At 44.6% G+C, this 24,046-nt stretch overlaps 1 protein-coding gene across 1 annotated transcript; it reads right to left on the bottom strand.

Annotated features, from left to right (window-relative positions):
• Positions 1–895: 895 nt before the first annotated feature.
• On the bottom strand, positions 896–22,179 carry nr4a3 (nuclear receptor subfamily 4, group A, member 3). The gene is made up of 8 exons (XM_073484718.1): positions 22,080–22,179; positions 21,147–21,317; positions 15,943–16,778; positions 9,080–9,209; positions 8,307–8,470; positions 7,994–8,193; positions 4,728–4,906; positions 896–2,704 (listed from the first exon to the last, which is right to left on the bottom strand). Exons 3-8 carry the CDS (start codon positions 16,774–16,776, stop codon positions 2,442–2,444), a joined length of 1,770 nt encoding a protein of 589 aa, XP_073340819.1. The 5' UTR covers positions 16,777–16,778; positions 21,147–21,317; positions 22,080–22,179; the 3' UTR covers positions 896–2,441.
• Positions 22,180–24,046: the final 1,867 nt, after the last annotated feature.

Raw genomic sequence — 24,046 nt, 5'->3', positions numbered from 1 at the left:
TTCATTTGCACGTGCTTGCACCACTACAAAGAAGGTGTGAATGGTCTTTTTTCTGCACGCTGATCAAACACAGAGACGTCACAATCCCCGACAGGACACACACACACACACACACACAGGCGCCCTTCCTGTCCTGGTTATTATCATCCCTAAAAGAGTGATTGTGCCTCTGGTATCAAGAAGTTACAAATTTGAATTTCTTGGGACTGAAGATTTTGTGTTGTGTGGAGTCCCATCATAGATTTAACTTTATTTTGGTGCACTTTTTTCTTTCCCTCTGTTTCTTTGTCACACTCACAGACAGATAGAGCCGTTCACAGTTTCACTACCACAGTTACTATCAATCACCTGGCTGTCCAAGTGTGTGTTTGTATGGGTGTGTGTGTGTGTGTTAGTGCACACGCTCTTGCGCAGGAGAGCGAGTGAGTGATGGCAGTGACAGTATAGACGGCATGTGCTGTGAAATGTCACCGTGGCGATCGATGGTGTTTAACGAGGCTGGAGGCTGATCTGGACCTCATGCTAACATGAAGCTCTCCTCCTCCCCTCCTCTCCCCCTTCCTCACCATCCTAATCCCCCTCTACTCTCTGTGAGAGCCCATGGGTCCCTCGGGAAAGAGAGACGAGGCCTTTTACCTGTCAAGAGGCTTTTGTGTCTGGCCGGACACACACATGAACACACACACACACACACACACACACACACACACACACACACACACACACACACAACACACGTATTCTGGATGAAACCCACTCAAATTTTGTCTTTTGTTGACTTTTAAAAAGTCTTAAAACGCTGCATTGTTTGGCCTTTTTTTTTTTGCATTTTGTGTGACTCTTAAAAAATCAAAACACAGGACTCAGTCAGGCAGAATAATCAGAACTAGTTTATGATTTCAAAGTGCTGAACAGAAAATCCAGTGAACCAAAGAGAAAGAAAAAAAAAAAATAATCGAACAGGAAACTCAAACCAAAGAGGGACATTGAAAAAACAGCAACTTTTTTCTTTTTTGTTTCTCTTCTTCAAAAAACAATGCACAACTCGTACCACAATATTTGAAAAAGCTAAAAACACTTCAAAATATTAGTTTTATATATATATATATTTATATTTATATTTATATCTATATAATTTGCTTTTTTTCATATTTCAAACTGCTGCCGTGAGTGTGTGAGTGGGTGTTGGTTGGAGGCCCGGGGAGATCCCCACAGAGCCGCAGTCTGAGACACAAACACAGGTCGAGCTGTTTTGACAGGCTATGGCAGCTCTTTACAGCTTAAAACACACCATGCATATGATCCTGGCTTCTCTAAGCGTACACACAAAGACAGTATGCAACCATGTCCTCCACACTTTCATAGAAACAAATAGAAAAAGAGCATGACTGCGGAATGTTTCACCCCTGGACGTACAGCTATCTGTCGAGCACCCTCCGCTCCCTGACGTCCTCCATCCACCGGGGGAGCAGGTAGGGTGTGTGTCTGTGCTTCTAGCCCTTCTCAGGGTGTAAGTGCTTCAAAAGCCAATTTCTGTCCGTGTTCAATCCTCCGTACTCCTACTCGACCTATGATTTAAAAATGAGTTAATAAAAAAAAAAAAAAAAGTACTAGAGCAAGTTCAAGTCTGGGTGACTCAGTCATCAATCGTTAGTGCACAGTATCTCCTCGGCTCTCTAAAGCCAAACGGAGACTGTCTCTCTTTCTTTTAGCTACTGACAGTACAGGACAAGTCTTTGTATTAAAATAATTTAGAGTTTGAAATTAAACCATTCCTCCTCCGTCTCTCCTTCTTTTGTGGTGAGATAGCACTTAAGAAATTGCACTTGGAATCAAGAGCCCAACTCAACAGCCACTTCCACGTGTTTATGAAATATCTGTGTCCTGCTCTGTGCATCTACGCTCAACGCTGTCTGACCTCTGACACTTCAGTACATGTCAGTATGAAAAACGCCCCCTTCCTTCTCTCAGCAGGAGGAGGAACTAGAATACACAGGGACTTATGTTTCACTGGGACATCTTCAGCTTTGAAAAACATTCGATCACACTGACACCTTTGCTAAAAAGAAGTCCTCAGGCCCCAAACACAGTAGACAGTACTCATAAACCTCTGTGTTTTTTCTTTTCTCGCTGGATGAGCTGCCACCCAGACGGAGAGAGGACGGTAAAGAGTCATTTTTCCGTCGTCCATCTCAGCCTCGTCATCCTCCCCCATGTGAGAAAAACAGGAGGATCAAATAAAAAGTGGTAAAGCGTTTGAGTAATTGTCTTTTTATACTGGTGAAAGCATTTAGTTGGTTGTCCGTTTGAGTGAAAAGCATTTGATTGGCTCTCTCAGATGGGAGTGAGTCTCTCTTCTGGATGTGTGTGCGTGCTCCTCAGGGGGGAAGGCCTGAACAGGACGTGACTTAGGTTTCTCTCGGCGTGGTAAGCCCGGGCCATCAGTAGGGCAGAGTGTCCAGGAACCTGTCAATCAACGGAGGGGGCGGTACCAGGTCCTCCAGCTTCAGGTAGAAGATTCGTTGAAGGCCCTGGGTCCTCTGGGAGCGGAGCTCCGCCCTTAAACCCAGAATACGACTCAGGGGGGGTGCGGCTTTGGATGAGGACGAAGAGGGGCCGCAGCCCAGGTGGTCTCTGAGACAACAAATCACTTTATTCTGCAGCTCCTCCACCCGCTTTGAGTCCTTCAGACCTGGGACTTGCTCTGTGAACAGACAGACGGACAGAGACGTTAGGAGAATAATTCATTAAACTGGAAGAATTATGTCCACGGAAAAATGAACTACACACAGAGAGACACACACACACTCACACATACATCAGAGCTCATTCAGCTGAAAGAGCATTAGCTACATCTTCTTTTATATTGAATTCCACCTCATTACCCTGTATGGCTAATGTTCTTAACAGGCCTTAACCCGTCTCTCACTACAGATCAATACACAGTCTAACCTAATAAGCCCCTTGCACACCGTGTACAGGCAGACACACACACACTATATATATATTTATATAAACATATACACATATACACACACAGACACACAAATAGTCCCTGCAATTGAAGACATTGACAGAAACAAAAGTGCTCAACAATTAGCTGATTATTCGGCCCTGTGAGCAGCCAAATGAAATTAGAAACACACACGCGCACACACATACACACACTGCTGCCCATAGCAACTCCAGTGGCACCCGCACCAGGCTTAATGTGACACTAACTCATTCTGCAGAGAACAGGGTGTCCAGCCCCCCCCCCCCCCCCCCCCCCCCCAACACACACACACACACACACACACACACACACCAGCCAGTTGGTGCTGCAGGGAGGCTGTCACTAAGACCAGTCTCACTTTGAGGTATCCATTATCTGAAGCTTATTTATTGTTTGTTTATGTGCCTCTTTTGTTTGTTCTGTGTTTGCTGCTGCAGAGTCACTCCAGCCCTCCTTTCACCGTGGCTTTCAGACCCCTCACATACTCCCTCGCTCCCCTCTCTCTCTCCCTATCCCTTCTTTCTCTATGTTGCGCGAGCTCCTGGGGAGGGATCGATGACTGCCTTTCTGCACAGGCCACTCTGAAGCGGTCGATCGCCTGGTGGCTCTGGCGGCTCTGCCGTGGAAGTGCGCTGTGTGCTTTGCCGAGGTGGCAGAGCGCCACTGAGAACAGCATAGACGCCATTCCAGAGCTGTGCTCAACGGTGGGCTGGTCGATCAGGCACAGAGTTAAGTGCTCCCCCAGAGAGTGAGGATGGGGTTGGAGGGCTTAGACAGAGGAAGAGAAGGTGGAGGAAGAGGAGGAGGAGGAGGCTAGGAGCAGGGTGAGGTAAGGAAGCTGAGCGTGGGGGGGAGGGGGGTGTTTTACACATTTATATACACTTTCTGCCTCTGACACCGGTGTCCTCCGTCACCATGGGCTACATTTGTAATTAAGTATTTCTAATGCATTTCTAATGTACTTTACTGACAACTAAATTCTTCCTTTTCTGGTTTGTGCTCGCAGAGAAAGCTGTGACTCTCCTGCTTTTTTTCACAGATGCACGCTGATTAGAGGGCCAGGTGTGTGGCAGGTGCAGCAGGTGCTTCTGGGTATCGGGTTCTTGTTTCAGGGAGAGATGTGTGAGAATACGCATGCACATGTGTGTCTTTGAGCGTATGTGTGACGTTGGTGGATGTATCCACCTGATCACTGTCACATTGAATCACCCAGTGGCAAAGCTCCAGACAAAGGAAAGAAGGTGGTGTGGGTGTTAGGGCTGAAACCAATGATTTTTTTTCATTTTCCCCATTAATCGATTAATTGTTTAGTCTATTGTGAAAAATGCTCATTAGAGCTCAAAGTGATGTCTTCAGACTGCTTCTTCTGTCCAACCTACAGTCCCAAACCCCAAACTCTTTTTTTATTTATTCACTGTCATAAATTACAAACAAAAAGCAGCACATTCTTACATTTAAGTTTTTTGTCTTAAAATACCTGGCAATACATTTTCTTTCAATCGACTTATTTGTTATTAGACTTACCATTGCAGCTGTAGTGTGTGTGTGTGTGTGTGTGGATTTGTATCTGTATATGTAGGCAGTTCATATGACTGACAGTGTTTGTGTGTAGTGGAGAGCTCACTTTAAAAACAGGCTGTTATTCTTATTTACGTCAGTAATTCTGTATCTGCTCATTTTATTTTCTCCTGCAGGTGATTTTGGATCTTATGTCACTGGCTTGTGTTCTCACCTGTGAGCAGTACGAGGGCGGCCAGGCAGGCGAAGGCGGAGGCGTCCAGGTTTAAGCTCTGGAGGTGGGTGGAGAAGTCCCGGATGGAGTCGAGCCATTCTCCGAAACCACGAAGGCACTGGAACCTGTGCAGCACCAAGCCGTTACAGAACACAAGTTTGTCCTCTGACAGCATCGACCTGAGACACGGAGAGAAAAGGAGAAGACTCTGGTTAGAGCTCTGTTCCAATGAAACGCTGCATTTTTCCCTCATTTATTGTAAATATGGCTTGAGATACTGGGGCAAGGAAACAATTACAATAAAAACAATGAGAAAACCTGGCAGTACGCGCGCTCACACACAAACGGGACACACATCAAACGGAGGCATGCAGCTGATTAAGGTTGTGTTTTCCAAATTATAGCATTTTAAAACATTCCTGTGTTTCCTTTCGACAGGGCGGGGTGAAGGGTTAGGGCAGAGGGCTGCTCTGTGTGTGTGTGTGTTTGCAGATAGGTAAACTGGTATGGCTTTAATGTGCGCAGGCTGTGGTGTGCAGTGGAAACACACAGCCTTAATGAGGAAATGAAAAGACTTCTCAGATGTATTTAGCCATCGGTTACTCACGACACACAACATCCCACTCCTTTACCACGGAGCAGAGAGGGAACGGGAACAAGCAGTGAAGGAAGGAGGAGCGCTATGACTAGTCTTTATTAGTGCATCAAAGAAGAGCGAGGCTTTCTTCTGAGAGCTGGTTAAAGTGTTTAGTCGGTGGATCTCAAGACGACAACAAAGGGTTGTAGGAGGTGGGATGGAAGATGTAGGACATGGGCAGAAAGTGTGTGCTTGGAGGGGGAAGCTTCAAATTACACTCTGCACAAACATTGGTTAAGCAGTTAGAAGCAGGGGATGAAATACCATTTATGTCTAATTATCTTTACTACAATTTAAAAGAGGTTCTCCACCCACACTTAGCAGAACACACGCACACAGATGCTCACACATCACCAGCTCTAACAACCATGCATAAAAAAGGACCTTTCAACTACAAACACAAAACAATCAGAAAAATCGTTGCGGTGTTGGGGAAGGCTGAACATGGCTTTCTTGACTTCCTATATAGTTCAGTGCTGATGGTTATAGTAGTTTTATCCCTGTTTAAATCCTCCTTGAATGGATTCAGTGTTTTATGCAAACTATAGAGTCCTAGAGTTATGGTATATTCTGCCCTTTGCTTTAGTGTGCTTAAATTTGGCAAAATTCAATCAAGTCTGGTGTGGTTTTTACGGCTGCATCATTATTTTTGATTGCAAACTCTTAGATGATTTATATATATATTTTTAAACAAATTTCCTTCAAATGTAGCATAACATAGTGTGCATATTTGGAATTTCTAAAACAAAAACAAAAGTGAACAATGCTTTTTGACACACACAGATGTGGCAAAGTGGAAAAGATTAAATCTTCTTGCACATACCAATGCCTGGAATTTAGCTTTTAAAACAGTAGAGCTGCAACGATTAGTCTTTTAATTGTTTGATTAGTTGAGTGAAAGAAAATGTGTTGCCAACTATTTGTATAATCGATTAATCGTTTCTGACATTCTTCAAGCAAAAATGTCTTCGGTTGGAGTCTTTGGGTTTTGGACTGTTGTTTGGACAAAACAGTCAGCCACTTTGGGCTCTAGGTAATTGTGATGAGCCTTTTTGTTTTGACATTTTATAGGCTAAACAATTAATTGTGAAAAATATTCCTCAGAGGAATTGTTGATGAAAATAACAGGAAATCATTTGGAATGCAAAAAAATATGAAGCCAATTCACTATAAATGTCTTTGAGCTGATAAGGTCTGCATTGTCCGGATATTTCAAAAATACTAATCGGCCCATGGCTTATAGTAGCACATGGGCAAAACCACACAGACAAGCAGGCAGACAAGCAGTCAGGCAGATGCACGAACACACATACACACACAGCTGGATGTCTGCCACACATTCCTCTCACCCCTGACTACACTGTCACCACGGTAATCAACCAATAACCACAGAAACTGTTTGGTAACGGGGTGCTTACAGCAATGCCGGCCCAGAAGAGCGGAGCAAATTTACTCTACACACAGTGAGCACACACAGACACACACACACGCTCACAAACATACAGACAAACGCCTGCACAGGGGTCTACGAGGCATCTGAGTTCAGCACGGGGTCGACGCAGGGCTGCGTCAACAACGAGATGGGAGTGAGTACTGACCGCATCTTTTTTGCTCTCACGGAGGACAAGCAAAGTGAGACAGTGCTGTGTTTGTGTGTGTTTTCCTCTGTGCCGTGGGAGTTTGGCTGATGGGAAGATGAGCAGTGTGTGTGAGCATGTATGTGTGTGTGTGTGTTTGATAGAGGCCTCTATGAGTCCACCGTTCGGCGTGAGTCAGAGTCCCAGCCTGATCCCCCTCCTGCTGGGACTGTGATGCCACCACCCAGTCCTCTACCCACCCTGCACCTGGACTCCACTGGGAGGAGGAGAGCAAGTTCTACATCATCAGTGTGCGTGAGTGTGTGAGTAAGTGTGCTTGTGTGTGTGTGTGACTGCGTTGGTTTTCTGCCCTAGACGACAGCGCAGACAAAAGGATGAGCTTGTAGCCCACACCACCCCCCCTTCTTCCCCATAAATTTAACCAGCCACATGCCTTGCGAGAGCAGACCGGTAACCCAGGGCGATTCTGGGGCAGAGATGGGCAGGGGCAGTCATAATGGCACCACAGGTATCCAGGGGCAAGACGCACACGTGCTGACGCGCGCAAATCACAGGACGCATGAGGTAAATTCAGCCCATTCCCTTTTGACACAGCTAAATGAATATGTATTTCCTTCCATAACAGCCCTTTCCAGTTCTTCAGCTGACTTGCTCTTAGATGGAATTGATCCTGTCAATTCACAGTTCACAATGCTAGCACAGTTTTAGCCCGCAGAACACACACAGAGCTCTCTGTGCGTCAGATATCAGACGAGCGGAGCGGAACTCTGTGGGTGTAGCTGCTGTCATAGCTACAGACTCCATTCATAATTTGGTTCATATGGCGATTACTCAGCTCCACTCCTCCTACTCTGGAGATACACCAACACAGCAGCACACGGCTCTGCCAGGACAGTTACACACTGTACTGAAATGGTAAATAAAGTAAAGTTGCTGTTGAAGTCGTAGGCGCGCAGTCATTTTAAATGTGTGCATATGGATGGAGACTTGTGCACGAGTTTAAAAAGTTCATATCCATCTGCCAGTCTCACCTGTGGGCCAATCGCAGGACAAACAGCTCCAGGAAGGCAGAGTCTATGAGCAAGTTCTGATCTTCGCGCTGAAGCTCGGAGAACCCGGGAAGCCGGTCGGCCCAGCATCGCGTGGTCTCCATCGAGATGGTGAGCAGCCTGTAGAAGAGCTGGATGTGCTCGGCATCTGAGGAGGAGGTGGGAGGGTCGGCAGCGCTGAACTGTGGAGAAAGATGGAGGTAAACTACTGAATAAACTTCCATCAAGACGATAAATCTCACTGATCTCATACATTTCTCTAACTAAACAGAAAAGTCAGGTGCCGGGAAGTCACCTGGCTGTAGTCGAGGTCACGGGGCGTGCAGTGGGAGTAGGCCCTGAGCAGAGCGGAGAGCAGGCTGAGGGGTGGAGAAGGAGGAGACGCTTCCGTCTGCAGTGGGCTCTTTGGTTTGGAAGGCAGACGGCCTCGGCGCCCCTTCAAGCTATCAGTGCGCACAACTGTGGAGCAGAGACAGACAGCAATGAAGAGGTTGTTCGGCTGGAACAAACACAAAGAACTTCTATTCTCTAGTTGATTGTTATCAGTGTTTATAGTGGTAGAATCATGGACAGGAAGGAGCTCTGCAACATTCCCACAATCCCTCCTACACAGGAGGCTACCAGCCAGCAGATGGCAGTGGAGCTGTTCTACTGGCTACAGACATGTGTTAGCGGGACAGAGAAGTGTGTGTGTGTGTGTGTGTGTGGTGTGGAGGTTTGTTTGCGTTTATGTGAGCATGTGTGTGAAACAGGTGAGAAACCTCAGGGAAATGAGGGCAGAGTGAGTATAACGCTACACATCAGCAAAACATCTCAGCTATATGAGAGGTGATGACACACATGGAGAGATGTAGAGTGTGTGTCTCTTTTTTAAAGCTTTAAAATCAGAGTGTTGAAAAGGTAACAGGTGCTACTGGTTGTGGTGTGTTCCTCCACCAGAGAGAGGACATGCTGCTGCCTCATGGATGTGTGTGATGCTGCTGCAGGTCAGGTCATTACCGGTCTATTACAGCCTAAATGCAGAGACAAAGTTGATGATCATGCACTCAGGTGTGTGTGGTCTCTTACCTTCCTTCACCATGCCGACACTCAGACACTTCTGAAAGCGGCAGTACTGGCAGCGGTTGCGTCTCCTCTTGTCCACAGGACAGTTCTTACTGGCCAGACACACATACTTGGCGTTTTTCTGCACGGTGCGCTGCGGAGAGAGAGAAGAGACCGGCATACCGATAATCAGCCTCCAAACACAATCAACCACCTAATATTTGATTTGTTTAATTCAATTTCTGTTTTTTTTTCTTCCCCATCAAAGGATGAAAGCAGAAGCTCGCAGGTCAGATTTTAATTACGCGCTGAAAGGCGGCGGTGACATCAGTATAATTAGATAAAATTAATTTTCCAACAAGCCTCGCCTGCAGGAGGGACAATTTTATTAGCGCCGGGGCTGACAATGGGGACCGGAGCGCGTGGCGTGCCGAGGCGGGTCCCGCGAGACAGAGAGGGGACAGCGGCCGCGAGAGCTGCCTGATCAGATTGTTTGTGAAGCTCGCGGGTCAGCTCGTGGCACCTCCGGGGCCTCGCGCATCGCGCCTCTCTCAATGGGCCCCGCGGGAGCTGTTTTCTCCTCGGCTGGCTCGCGCGATTATTACTGACCTTATTAAAATGAAATCAGAAACGGGCCACGTGGGGCGGGGGGTGCGCGTGCACTCTGCGCATGGACAATATAACAGATGCCATTGAATGCCTATGCTCTCCTGTGCGCGCGCTCCAATGACTCAATCCCGCGCGCCTGGGACTGGAATAAGTGCTTTAAAGACTTCTCTGAGCAGAATTAGAGCTTCGTCTTATTCATTGTGAGAATGCGGGATAAACTTATTTAAAACAAGAAGTTTGGTAATTGTTCTAAATATAAACAGACAGGTAGACTACAATCAGCGCCTGATGTCCCCTGAGGCGTGTCAACAGACGTCTTGGAGAAAAGGATTTAAACTTTGGGGCAAACCTTTGCCGCAGGTGCATCTGTGACAACGAAACAATCACCCTCTCAAAAAAAAACAAAACCCTTACAATTATACTTTAATTTCAGTCATTTGCAAAGTTTTCACATTTCCTCCGCTGTCGAGCGGTGACTCCAGTGCTCCAGCACCAGAACAAACTGTAAATTAAACTAACGGAACACACGGGAAGTGTCGCGGCTTCTCCTCTTCTTTAACGCCTCTAAAACACATCAAAACAAATAAATCCAATTAGGAGCCCCTCGCGCCACACATGCCCGTGCCCCCGGGAGACCAATAACACACCAATTATTCCATATGCTGCGGCGCGAGTGCGGAAACTAGCGCGTAATGGGCGCCAGCGCCGGATGAGAGTCGTTGCCATGGCACCGCAGATCGCCGTGAATGTCCTCCCTGTCATCCCTTCGATGGTCAGTGACCCGTGAGCGCGAGGATAAGTTAGTTATGGTCATTAATGTGGTTGAGGGAAAATAGCGTCCGTTTAGTGGGAGTCCGGAGCTGCAGCATGAGAGGCTGGATGACGCACAACATTTATTTACACCAAACCCAGCACAAAGTTTACAGACATTTTCACAGTCTTTGTTGTACGTGCAAAGTGAAATGAACACACGTAAGTTCTGCCAGCTCCTTGTGTAGAGTGATACTTTTGGATTTTAAGGATCGCTGGCCTTCTTTTCGCCTCATACTCATCTTTTGCAACAAGATCTCGTGTTTTGGGCGCTCAGGTGAAAATGCTGTAAGCTGAGTTGAGTCTGGTGGTCGGTTGAGGGGGTAGTTCTTCCACTCTCTGACCTCAGGGCCTAATTTATAAGATAGCTGGTTCCAATAAAGCCTTCCTTTAAAATGATCAATTAAGGTTCTGATAAATTAAGCTCTCACAAGTGAGTGCTGTCTCCTGTCTCTCTCTCTCTCTCTCTCTCTCTCTCGCTCTCTCTCTCTCTCTCTCTCTCTGTGTGTGTGTGTGTGTGTGTGTGTGTGTGTGTGTGTGTGTGTGTGTGGGAGGGGGGGCTCTTGTGACTTTGCTTTCTAATAATAAGCAGCATGGAGCATGACTGCCTCAGCAGAGACACAACATATCAGAGCTAATACTGCTTAACTAACTAGTCTCTGATACTCATCAATTGGATGTGGTGCAGGTGAACACAAACACACACACAAACACACACACACACACACACACACACACACACACACACACACACACACACACACAAGCAGACACACTGATTAAATTATCTCAATATGATTATCAAATCTGTAGATCCTTCTTGTGGTCTGTACATTCCCTTCCTATTTAGGCCAGCCTATAAGTGGGTGCGTGATAGAAGTCCTGGTTCTAGTTTAATGAATCTAATCTGTATTTTTTTATTTGGTTTGTGGCAGAATTTCACCATAAATGACTTTCAAAGTCACTTACTGTCAGAAACTGAAAAATTATAGTAGTGTTTGTGTGGGTGAGGTCTTTATTCGAGAGTCAGACTTCTATGCACTAAAAGCACATGGAGACACACAGAAGCTCACATACTGTGGGAGCTGGATGGAGGCATGCAGAGACATATTCTTGACATGTAATATGCACTAAAAGTCTTGGCTTGAATTTAAAGCCTTCAGGGGCTTTGTTCCCTCTTCTCCTCCATCTGTGTCTTCTATCCCCTCCTCTCATTTTTGCTTCTCAATCAGAGGCAATGAGACCTCTCTCTCTCTCTCTCTCTCTCTCTCTCTCTGTCTGTGGAGAAAGTGTGTTGTAAGAATCATGTGGCGGTATCTGAGCTAACTTTATTGTTTTGCACACAGATATGCCTGTTTGTCCATGCGTATGTGGGTGTTTATCTAGTTGTACTTTTTCCGTGAATGAAAGAAATGACCGTTTTATATCTATATATTCATTTAAGCGGTCACGTTATGTGTATGTACACTTGTTTCTTTCACTGCAAGTAATTTCTAGGGTTACTTGCCACAAAATGCCCAATAAAATACCATATGTTTTTTTTATATATAGTTCACTACTGTACTATGCATTGCATTCTGGGTATTGTTTATGGCTTTTTTAAATGTATTTTAGTGTGACTCACTGAATATTGTAAATGTGCGGTATTCTGCTACTGTAGCTGAAGAAGAGACTTCTAACAGTCAAGGAAATGTGTTGCTAAAATGTTTGAATCCCCTCACATAGCCTCACTTTTTAAGTGTGTCGGGTGTGACACATTTTACAGCAATGTAAATAATTTAATATGAATTGTGAGGAGAAACAGTCAAAGAAAATCCTTTCATTGATTAGCAGGGGTGGAAATAACTAATTGCAGCTACTCAAATTACAGTAATTGTGTACTTGTACCTTTATGAGTAATTTTACTCGTACATAAGTATGCATTATACCATATAATCTACTTAGTTTCTTTTAAAATCATAACTGAGTACAGTTTTGAATTAATATCTAAACCCTTAATTGGCAATTTTGGAGCCAATAAGGCTGTTTGATAACAAATGGGCCGATGTGACAAAAAACTGTGATAAAAAACAGAGAACTCTGCAGCAGGCGCAGGTTTGGAGAGGTGACCACTGAGCAGAACAGAACAGGAGAACAATACTTTGCACTTTTACTGAAGTATTATCTTTATGCCAGTAGTTTTACTTGTAATTGAGTAATATGTCAGTAATGTACCTGTTTGTACTTGAGTAAAACAACAAGTAACACATTTTCAGTACTCTTTCCACCACTGTTTATTACATTAAAATCACTGTGCAGTTACTATACCGTGAAACCAAGTTGCAGTAAGGGTAATATACTTTAAAATGAGACTGTAGTAAGCGCTTCATGCTGTAAATCACATGTATGGTTAAGCTTTTGTAAAGGGGCCGCTACCTCCAAACCTTTCTTTGACTTGAGTGCCGTGTAAGTGATGGAAAAAAAAAAAAGTTGTGTGCAATCAACTGAGTTGTGTATTTCCACTGATAAAAGCACGGGCTGAAGGATTTTGTAGAGGTTTGACAACAAACATCCTCCCAACTCTCTGCCACAATTACTAAGTAAGCTGTTAGTTATTAACATGTAGAGCAGCCTTGCACCTTTGGCTAACATTTATTCCGTGTCTCGTCTGTTTCTATGTTGTTTGTGTTGTTGTTCTGTGTCTGTGCACGTAACGTCTGTACTATTTTTGTGATATTTTGAATAATTTAGTCTTATAACTCAAAATACCAATACACAGACGTTAAAAAAAGCAAGAGCTAAAGTGACTAGTTAGGACAGTGGGTGCATAAAAACAGGCCACTTTTTTGTCTTTCTTGCATAATGTTTTGTATAATACTAATAGCTGAGATCTTGTTTTAATTTAAAAAGAATCTCATTCTGAATAGCTTCACTCAATAAATGGAAACCAGTGAATGGACTGCATTATTTTGTCAAAATAATAAACACGGAAAAACGAACTACTTGTTTAAGAGCTTAAATTAATTCACTGTGAAAATGCGTTTCAAATGGCACTAATGAAATAACAATAATCTACAGCAAGCCTCTGCTGTGGTTTAATGTGTAATAACTATTCAGGGATAATTAAATATAATCAGGAAAATATTTTTAGGGGACAATAAAACCATCAGAATAATGGAGTAATGTGGCTGATAATATGAATATGAAAAGAAGCAGGCGTGTGAAAGGCATGTTTCACTTTGCGCTGCTGCATCCTGGAAATGTGTACATGTGACTGTATGAACATGTGGTTGTGTGCATATGTTGTTTTTGTATGGTTGGTTGCATCTGCATGTGTGTGTAGAGGAAACATAAGCGAGGTCTGACAGGCTGTGTGGCTGCTGAGCGCTGCAGTGAGCAGACAGCCCCCGGCCTGCTGCCACCAGACGCTGCTTTCATTAATTACTAAATAAAAACAAATTGTGAAACTAATTGAAAAGAAGGATAATTCATTTCCACCTACCAGAGGCATTATTCAATTACCTCTGTGTTTGCACCCTCCTTCTCGCTGTCTCTTAATTTCGCTCTCTTGTCTCATGCAACCAATTGAATGCTTAACAAGTGTGCCGGAAAACGCTATAATTCAAAAACTGTGAAGCGAAATGAGCTCACTGCCACTGAGTGTGACTTTACTGTAATTCAAAGGAAGTATTGTGCCAGATATACATGTCAGAGAAGTTTCTTGTTGTGTTTCTATGACTTGCACAAGGAAAATGAAAAAGCTGTCTGACTAAAAACCGTCTCTTGCTGACGCTAAACTGTGAGTTGAGAGTGTGAGCACGTGCGCGGTAACATGAGATGTGACACAACGAGTTCACAAGTGTTGGATTGAATCATTTGACGGACCGAATCTCAATCTGACTCATATCGTCCTGAGCATTATGTCAGTGAATTTGTGGTCAATTTTGTGGCCACTGATTCACTACAAACACACTGAAAGGAAACTTTGATTTCAAGGATTTCCTTTTCCACCGGACTATTTCTGAGTGGCTGAGCATCTAGCACAGAGGGCAAATTTTCCTATTTGTCTGAGTGAGAATGAGTTGTTTTTATCATCCTGTGCTCTCACGCAATCACACACTCACACAGACCATGCGTACACACACACACACTTTGCCCACTTGGTTGCTGGGAGAGGCGACCCCTGTGGGTGTGTTGTGTTTTCATAATGACTCTAAAGACGATTTAGAAAGCACAGAGAAGGGTGCAGAGTGGGAGCGAGACAAATGCAAGAAGATTGTTTTTGAAAGAAATACATCAGTCAGTTTGCGGCTAGTTCACAAGATACTGGGTGATATTTTAAGGTGGAATGTCAGTTACGTGTGTGTGTGTGTGTGTTGGATCTGCTACTTCTGCGTCCAAAATCCAACTGAACTTTGTAAGTTTGAAAAACAAAATGTACTTAAACGATCAAAAGTTAAAGTTTTCATTCTGTAGAAAAATGTCCCCTGTGACTGACATATTATTATAGATGTTATTATCAGATTGATGCGTCATGTGTCAGCACTATTTCATTGTTGAAGCTGCTCGAGATGGAGCTGGTTTAAACTGCTGAGGGTGATTAATGGGAGAGGAAAGAAGAGTTCCGTTAGCAAATTGTATGTTGTATTTATCTTCTGGACTTTTCTCTAAATATTGAATAATTGGATAATACACTTTTGGAATCAAACAGTTTTTGAAATGAAACCATGTGAGAGGTTTGAGGGGAAATGCCCCTCTAGTGGAAGGCTGTCAATTCTTTTTGTAAGTCACAAGTCAGAAAGATTGGGAACCAGTGGTTTAATATGTTCTTGTGTGAAATCTAAACCTGTAACTATGGTAGCTAAATCTGTCAGACACATGCAGTGGAGAGAAAAGTACAATATTTCCCTCTGTAATGTGGGAGTAACAGTGTTCGAGCCAATTATGTATACGATAGAAGCTGGAAATAATTTACATTAAAAACATGCTGTCCTGTTCTTGTTAGATGATTCAGCTGAGAGCAGACTCGTCTTTCACTGAGCTTAATATGCTTCAATACACTTTGTTAATCATACTTGTGTAGTATGTTTTGGTATCACGTTTTATCCTGTATTTGAAGGAGAAAGTTTTCAGTGAATGGTTGAAAAGAAGAACTTGGACGATGGAGTTTTTTATGAAGCATGCGTCAACCGTATGCTTTGACTCTACAGCTTGAGGGTGCATTTTGAGAGAAAGTTGAAGCCACACTAACAAGAAGGATCAACCAGCATAAAGTTGGAATTCTCAAAATGTGTACTTAATTACAGTACTTAGTACTTGTGTCTTATCAGAAACCACATGAGATTCACTGATATTTAAAATCAGAGTTACTCCGAAAAGCTGCAGAGGCATCGCTGCAGTTTCAAGCTTTGTAGATTGTTTTAAAAAGCTTAAAACTGCAACGATGGCTCCTTTTCTGGACTCTTCTCTGAGCTTTGAGGGGTCCTTACCTTGAAGAAGCCTTTGCAGCCCTCACAAGTGCGTACGCCGTAGTGCTGGCAGGCCGCGTTGTCCCCACACACTGCACAGGTGCCCTCTCCTTGGGGTCCACGCTGGGGAGGCGAGGGCAGGCTGTCTCCTAGTAGGGGGCCACAGGGCCCGAGAGCCAGGGAGCGGAAGGCGAGGCTGCTGCCCCCGGCCCCGCGGTGCAGCTGGTACATGGGCTGCTCCAGGGGTGGGCCGTGATGATGGGAGACCGAGGATGACGAAGAGGAGGAAGAGGAGGACGTGCGAACCAGTCCTCCGCCCAGAGTCTCATAGCCGCCGACGCTGCCGCCACTGTGGGGCGGCGAGTGCTGGTAGAAGTGTGGAAAGCGGGGTGACTTTAGGGGGCCTGCATCCAAGCTGGAGCCCAGAGAGTGAGGGTGCGACGGAGGGGCCAGGGGGTGGTCCTCCCACAGGAAGGAGGTGCCTGGCTGGGGCGGCAGGGATGGGGTGGTGGGAGTGGAGGGGGGAGACTGTTTAAAGTACATGGTGGAGGAGGACATGGCCTCCAGGGGCGGAGCAGTCGGGTAGCTCTCCTCCTCCTTTTTGATGGTGGGCCTGTGCGGAGGCATCTGGTAGAGGCAGGAGGACTTGGGCTCGTAGCTCCCCTCAACAAAGACGTTGAAGCTGGGGAGGGAGGTGGTGGCGGCGGCAGAGATCTCACCACCACCCAGGTCCAGCTTGGTATAGTCAGGGGTCATGAGGTCAGAGCTGTAGCTGTCGCCCTGGTAACTGAAGGACTGGCCAGAGTAGGCTGAGCCTGGAGGGGCGGGCCCGTACTGAGCCTGCACACAGGGCATGTCTGCCAGGGAGAGAGCACACACACACAGGTCAGAGCTGCGTGGCACTTTAAACCACATGTATTTAAGAAAACGTTTCATTCAACAAGCATTTTTACAGTGTTAGTGGAGTTCAGCCGCACGGCAACAGTCATTAGTCAGTGAGGAAAGTTTAATGACATATTAATTGAAAACTGATTGAAACAGAAAAGCCGGATTTTGCCCACAGATGCACAATACAGGAACAATCCTACAGTAAATCTACAGGGTTCAGGCAGACTCTGCTGGGGGCACATGCACACAAGGGTAAACAACGACTAAAAAACTTCTGCACAGCTCTATTGGAACAGGCAGTTTTATTCAGCTCTTGAGGTAGTCTTGTACAGGCTTTGTGAACACACCTTTCAAGGAACATGAAAATGTTTGAACAAATCTTTCCATTTACTGCCATTTACTCAATTTCCTGCTTTAACACTTCTTTGCTGAATAAGTAGAGTAGAAACATTTGGAGCACGCACGCACACACACACACTCACACACACGACCTCAGACCCCGCTGGTTCTCCCACAGTTAGTTCAGCTCGAGAAGCTGCGGCTCATCAGTGCGCAAATCTGGGGCGAAGCAGTCAAAGCAAAGATCCAATCCACTGTGATGCTGCGTGTGTGCATGTGTGTGTGTGTGTGTGTGTGTGTGTGTACACTCTGGTTAGTCAGATGGCAAAGCAGATGAGATAACATTAAATAATAATGGAACCCCATGGTGGTGCTGGATACTTGCTGCACAACCCACACACACACACACACACACACACACACACACACACACACACACACACACACACACACACACAGATATTCCACCTAACTGCTGCGGACGCCAGTCGGTATGTCTTGAGTTTTTCCCCCTGATTTAATTCTGTCACAGCAACAGGCCACCACCTCATCATCTGTGCGTGTGGACTATACCTGGTCTCCTCTTATCAAACTCCCCTTACGTAATACACTCCACCTGCGTTTGCGTGCGTGCGTGCGTGCTCCCAGGCGTGCACGTGAATCGTGTGTGTGTGTGCGTGTGCGGGCTAATCAGTCATGAGTGTGTGCGCAGCCAGGGTTTTGTGGTGTTTGCTCGACGCTCCCGAGCAGGGGAACTGTCAACACAGCGCTGCTCCCATTGACGCCCAGCATGCGCGAGCTCTGCCGTAATCGCCCCCGCTCCTCGCGCGTCATGTTTGTCTAGTCAAATACGGGACATGTCGGTCCTGCTGCTGTCAGACCACTCACAAAAATACCTCCATCCAGACCAGCTCAGACTCGGCCAGGTAATTGCTGCCTCATTTCCTCTTGTGGGTCATTAAAATAAAAGTTTTTTTTTTGTTTTTTTTTAACAAAATAAAAGTCATCGAATCCAATATTGTTCCTGTTTATATCAACTTCTACTGACAGGCTGATAATAATGCAATTTTTTGAAAATAGCCCACAACGCTTAGTTTGCAGTCATATGTGGCTAATAGAGTGCATGAGCAGACAGAGTGACACATTAATTTCAGCCGCTGAAACACAATTAAATTCTACCTGAGGGGCAGCGAGCGGTTTGGCTGCGGGGGGCCGGAGGAACAAAAGGATGACTCAAAGCGTTAATTAAGTAAAAGAAAAATAATATGAAGGACACTCATCTTTATCTAGTTATTTATTTATTTATTTATTTAATTATTTATTAATTTATTTATAAAACCTTTCTTTTTAAAGGTGCACTATGTAGTTTAGGGGAAGAAATTTAAATCAGAAGAGAAATATCTTCACTGACTGTTTTTTTTTTCCTAAACAAACTAAATAAACAAGCTCTCTTTGTTTTCATGCCTGAATAAACTGAATAAACAAACTGACCTTAAAGACAACACGTTTTTCATACTGTTTTGCTTTGTGTATATGTGGCGGACCCTGCCACCTTTCTAGACTCAAACAGTGTCCTGGGGACCTTATTGTCCTCTGAGAACAGCTTGTTTATTCAGTTATGGAAAAAATAAATATTTCTGGTACAAAGAGCCTCTTTAATATCTCTGTGTCTTTACTGTCATAACAAAGAGACAAAAGGTCAAAAGAGAGCTGACCTCTCAGACTGGACCTGGCGGGAAAAAATAATAAAATAATAATTATAAATGAATTATAAAAGAATCCCACCCTAAAACCACAATTTTCTACTGAAGTATTTAATCTTAAATATTAATTATTTCCTCAAAATTCACTTTTAAGTACATCACACACTGCAGCCCTACAGTGTGTCTCAATGGGAATATTGAGCTGCAACATTTACTAAAAAAAAAAAAAAAAATGAGGATATGAGTCAAGCTGTAGGCCTACGTGTGCTTGACGTCATCAAGTTTTGTTTTTTTTCTTCTACAAGTGACCAGCTCACTCAACCCACGTGGAAAAACACACATGCAGCACAATGGGCGTCATGGGGCTTTTCTGGGCTACACCTAAAGTCTTTTGCAACTGATTAGGCTTCAGAGGAAGGGGAAGAAAAAAAAAACCATGAGAGGAGGAGAGTGCAGTGGTGAACTCTGTGGCTCTCTGTGTCGTGTCAGTAGGTCAAGCCTCACATCAGCGTGTGCATTAGTGTGTGTGCACCTGTCATGTACAGCAATTTAGCGGCGCACATATATTTTTAAATACAATAGGTTTTCAGTTGAGTTTTGATGTGAGAGGAGATGAAAGACAAACAGAGAGCGGTTGCGAGACGTCGACGGCCGGCTGTTACATCAGACTGATATCTTTCTGTGTGTGCGTCAGGTGAGGAAAGACGCTTTTGATGAGCTGTTTAGTCATACACACATGTAGGCATACACACACGCTCATACTTTCATTACTAATGATGTTCAAGATGTCAACATGAACCTGCATACGTTCACTCTGCCAACAACACGCGCCCTCATCTTGAGAAGAACCTGTAAAACCACTTGTGTCTGCAAAACGTCTCATCCTCCTCGTCGCTTTACATTTGGTGGTATGCCTAGCCGTCACTCAGTGACAAACACACACACACACACACACACTCCCATACTCACATATGCACGCCCTTTCACACACACACACACACACACACACACACACACACACACACACACACACACACACACACACACACACACACACTCATTTACACTTGTATCAGAGGAGCATCTTTATTTTTACGAACAGATTTGTAGGAAGCTTTCTACACACCAACACCACCATCAGATTGCCTGCTTTACACTTGCATGCAAGTAGGCGTGTGTGTGTGTGTGTGTGTGTGTGTGTGTGTGCAAGCAAGAGAGGACAGACAACCCAAGCAGAGTCAGACACACACAGGTGGTGCAGCATAGTGAGGCGAAGGGAAACAGTCTCTAACCTCGAGGTGTGCATTTCAACTGGACAAACTGCAGCTGTTCCAATAACTGAGCGCGCTTGTTCATTGTCAGAATGCCATAGATCTAACAAATAAAAACATGAAGGTGCACACATGAATACAAAAAAAAACACAGGATTTTTTTTTTTTTTGTCAGTGAATCATGAGATAAATTGTTTGAATTCAGTGGCCATACACATATGCACACACAAATACACGCACACAAAGCACAAAGACACAGGAGCACAATTTTAAATATCTCAATTTAATCCTAATATCCTACTATCCTTATCATGCTTAATTTATGTTGATATTGGATATTTATCTGACAGCTTTAGGATAAAATAATAAATAAATAAATGTATAAATACAAAAATAATAAAGTCATAATTTGCTGGTCTGTTTTAGTCATAAAGGCTTGTGAAGAGCTTGTTGAGTCATCAGGAGGATCGATGTCTCTGACCTATATGTGATTCGCCCACAGCTTCAGGATTTAGGTGTGCCTGCTATCAAAAGTGTCTTCATTCTGCCAGTATGTCGAATGATTGAAATGTCAACTCAGTCGGCACTTGCCAGCCGACACAGTAACACACACACACACACACACACTCACACACACTATGACACACGGGTACACGAGCTGAGACTCACGCGGCCAGAGAAAAGATCACCAGCATGTTCATAAAACTTTATGATTTGCTGTTGAATTTTAATAAGAGCAGAGAGAAGAAGGGAGATGAAATATAGCAGCATTATCTGAGTTAAATTATGATTGAGTTTTTGGGGCATTTTTTTTCCTTTCCACAATAAAACATTTCCAAACATCTTTCACACCACAGTAGGTGCACAAAAACACAGACCTAAGACACAAAGCATCAGCTGAGAAGACATGAAAGAAAGGAAGGAAGAAAGAAAGAGAAAGAAAGAGAAAGAAAGAACGAAAGAAAGAAAGAAAGAAAGAAAGAAAGAAGACCTGATTGAGTTTAAAAGGGGCTGAGGACTGTACCTGGTGAAAGAGCTTCGCGCTGAATGGTGCTGGGTGTCCGGGGTTGAGGGGTGGCGTGGCTGCGGCCGGGACAGGGCTCCTGGAGCAGGGAAGAGTCGGCGTGCGTCGCAGGGGAAGTGTCCGATCGCCGTGGCTCCGAGCTCGGCTGGGCGCGCTCTTCCGAACCTGTGTCTGGAGGAGAGATGTCTGGGTTACAGCCAGTCATGTGGCGGCGGGCTGAACAAAAAGGTGGGCGCCTTCCCTTTCACTCACCGATCATCATAAAGTCATTCACACTCAGAGACAAGCATTCAGCGATGTTCTACTTTTTTTCTCTTTTCTTTTTGCCGACAAGCACTGCCTTCCCAAGCTTCATTAAGCAAAATGTAGGTGAGGCTGGACTTTCCCTCCAGCATTCCTCACATCCCAAAACATCTGAGCCCACTGAGAGACAACAAGTTTTTCATTTTGCTCGAAAAAGAAATAATTATTTGCAAAAAAAAAAAAAAAAAAAAAAAAAAATCTGGCAGATGAAGTCAGTAAATCGGATGAAAAGAAATGATAAAGATGAAAGGACATGCAAACCACTGTGCGCACATCACAACAAGATGCCACTCGCAGAAACGGATTAAATAACTGCAATTATTCACGTGAATCCATATGAATTTACAGTTAAGGGAATAATGCACATTTAAATTAAACGCAGACTCGTTTTGTCATTAAATATGAATCCATGCCACAAACAGAAAGAACATTATGAACCACAACTGAGGACTTTTCGCTCATTTCAAGACTTACACTTACGTGGGCGACAAGTTTCATTCTAACACTAAACTCTAATCCCCTGTTAATGCAATTTTGATTTTGCGCCACAAAAGATACATTTAACCACGCTCAACAAACAAACCAAAACAAACCAAAATAAAAAAAGACACAACTTCTACAAATACAGACCTACAAAAGTGACAACTTTTAAAAAAGCAGTCTGCGCCAGAGCTTCCAGGCCATCGCTTTTCTTGCCTCTGATCAGCACCGTATTCGCCCGCTCAGGGTTCATCCAGAGGAGGAGAGAAATCTGGAGAGTCTGGAGAGTCGGACCTGAAACCAAACCAGCGGACTCCTGTGCGCCGTGCGCCTCCAACTCTCTCTCACTGCAGCAGGGCGCACTGTGGCCGCCGGATTTCAAGGCCCAGAGCGCCCCCTTTCTGTCACACTCTCTTATAAATACACACACACACACACACACACACACACACACACACACACACACACACACACACACACACACACTCTCTCTCTCTCTCTCTCTCTCTCTCTCTCTCTCTCTCTCTCTCTGCCAGACCCTTTGGGATATGGTCAAGTCGAGCAGTCCTGTATGCATCTCAATACTGTGTGTTGACAAGCCACAGCCCCCATAGGCGACTCTCAGGGCTACAGGCACCTGCAGCCTGCTGTCCTCTCTTATCTTTGTGTCAACAGATCAAACTTGGTGTGAGACAGAGCTGCCGCTTTTTCTCCAAACTCCCGAACTTACAAACCAACTCTGAGAGGAAACATTGGACCTCTTTTCAGGGTTCCTCTGCCGGGATACGGCTGTTACACAAATGTAATGGCTCGCAGAGCTTTCAAATATGTTTAAATGAAGAAAAAAGACGACCCAGAGTAAACAAACAAGTCAGGCTGTGTAACATTTATTTGATTAGGGTTGATTTGGAACAGTTAAGCCATTATTTAATTTGGTGTGGGGGGCATTTGAGTGCAGAAAAAAACCCTTTACACCAATAATCAGTAGTTGGTTATGGCAGCAGCAGAAATAAGATACCCTTTGATAGAAGGCAGAATAACCTCATTCTTCAGGCTCCCTTCACTTGTGAGGTACAGAAAGTAATCGTGCGTAAATGCGCTTTGATCACAAGTGTTGAGTGAAAATAAAACCCCATATTTGCTTATAAAAATATATTTTTCCCTGTAAAGTGAGACATTCGGTCTGTTTTATTTTCCAAATGAGCAAACTCGTCCCCTCTCACTTTCTTCTCAGGCCAAGCCGGTCGGTGGGGCTCTGGCCCTGCGCGCACCGGTAACCAAGAGAACGACATAAGAGCTGCAAAACACGCGCCCCGGAGCGCCGGTAGCCCCCGGTAGCCCCTCGCACCAATAACCCCGGACAGCGCGAGGCTTCCAGCAAACAGAGACAGAGAAAAGAGCGGACAGAGAAATATGTGAGTACTGTAAATCAGCCCTGAGAGGGGAGACTGTCAGAGGAGCCTGTGTGCGCGGCGGCGTGCGTGCGTAAACCTGAGCGAGTGTGTGAAAATAAGAAAAGCGGCTCAACTCAGAAGTGGTAGTTTCTTATCATCAAATGGGCCTGCGTGGGTAGCCTGGAGCACTGGCAGCTGCTAGAGAATACACTATCTGTGTTGGGATCAGAAGTCTCCAGGAAATGTTTCATAGAGGGCTACAGAGAGCTGATGGTGAGTGACTGAGGGTGTTTTTCCTGCGATCAATGGGAGGAGAGGACGTGTCCTCACAGCTGACCACCAGCCAGACTATATGAATTATTGGATGACAAACTACCGTATATTTTTGTGGGTGTTTAATCCTAAAGGCTTAATTATCACACACTTTCCCATCAGAAACATGGCATATAAACACAAACACACCTACCAATCCACTGACACGTTCATGTCAACAAGCTCCCAAGAAAGAAAGAAAAAAAATCCTTCATGATGAGGTAAAAAAAATAAATAAAAACAACAACAACAACTCACATGGCATGAAATCAAAGAGCTTTAACTCTCCTCTCTCTCAGCTCCAGCCTCAATGTAGGTTAGACTATTCTCCACTCAGACCATTAGTGCGTCTGACTCCACTATTCATTGTGTGAGTGAGAGGCATCTCATTTCCATGACAACCAGAAAGGA

The sequence above is a fragment of the Pagrus major genome, chromosome 17, assembly GCF_040436345.1.
Source record: "Pagrus major chromosome 17, Pma_NU_1.0".
Classification (NCBI taxonomy): domain Eukaryota; kingdom Metazoa; phylum Chordata; class Actinopteri; order Spariformes; family Sparidae; genus Pagrus; species Pagrus major.
Note: the sequence above shows the minus strand (reverse complement) of the source record. Positions and strands in the feature narration are given on the sequence as shown.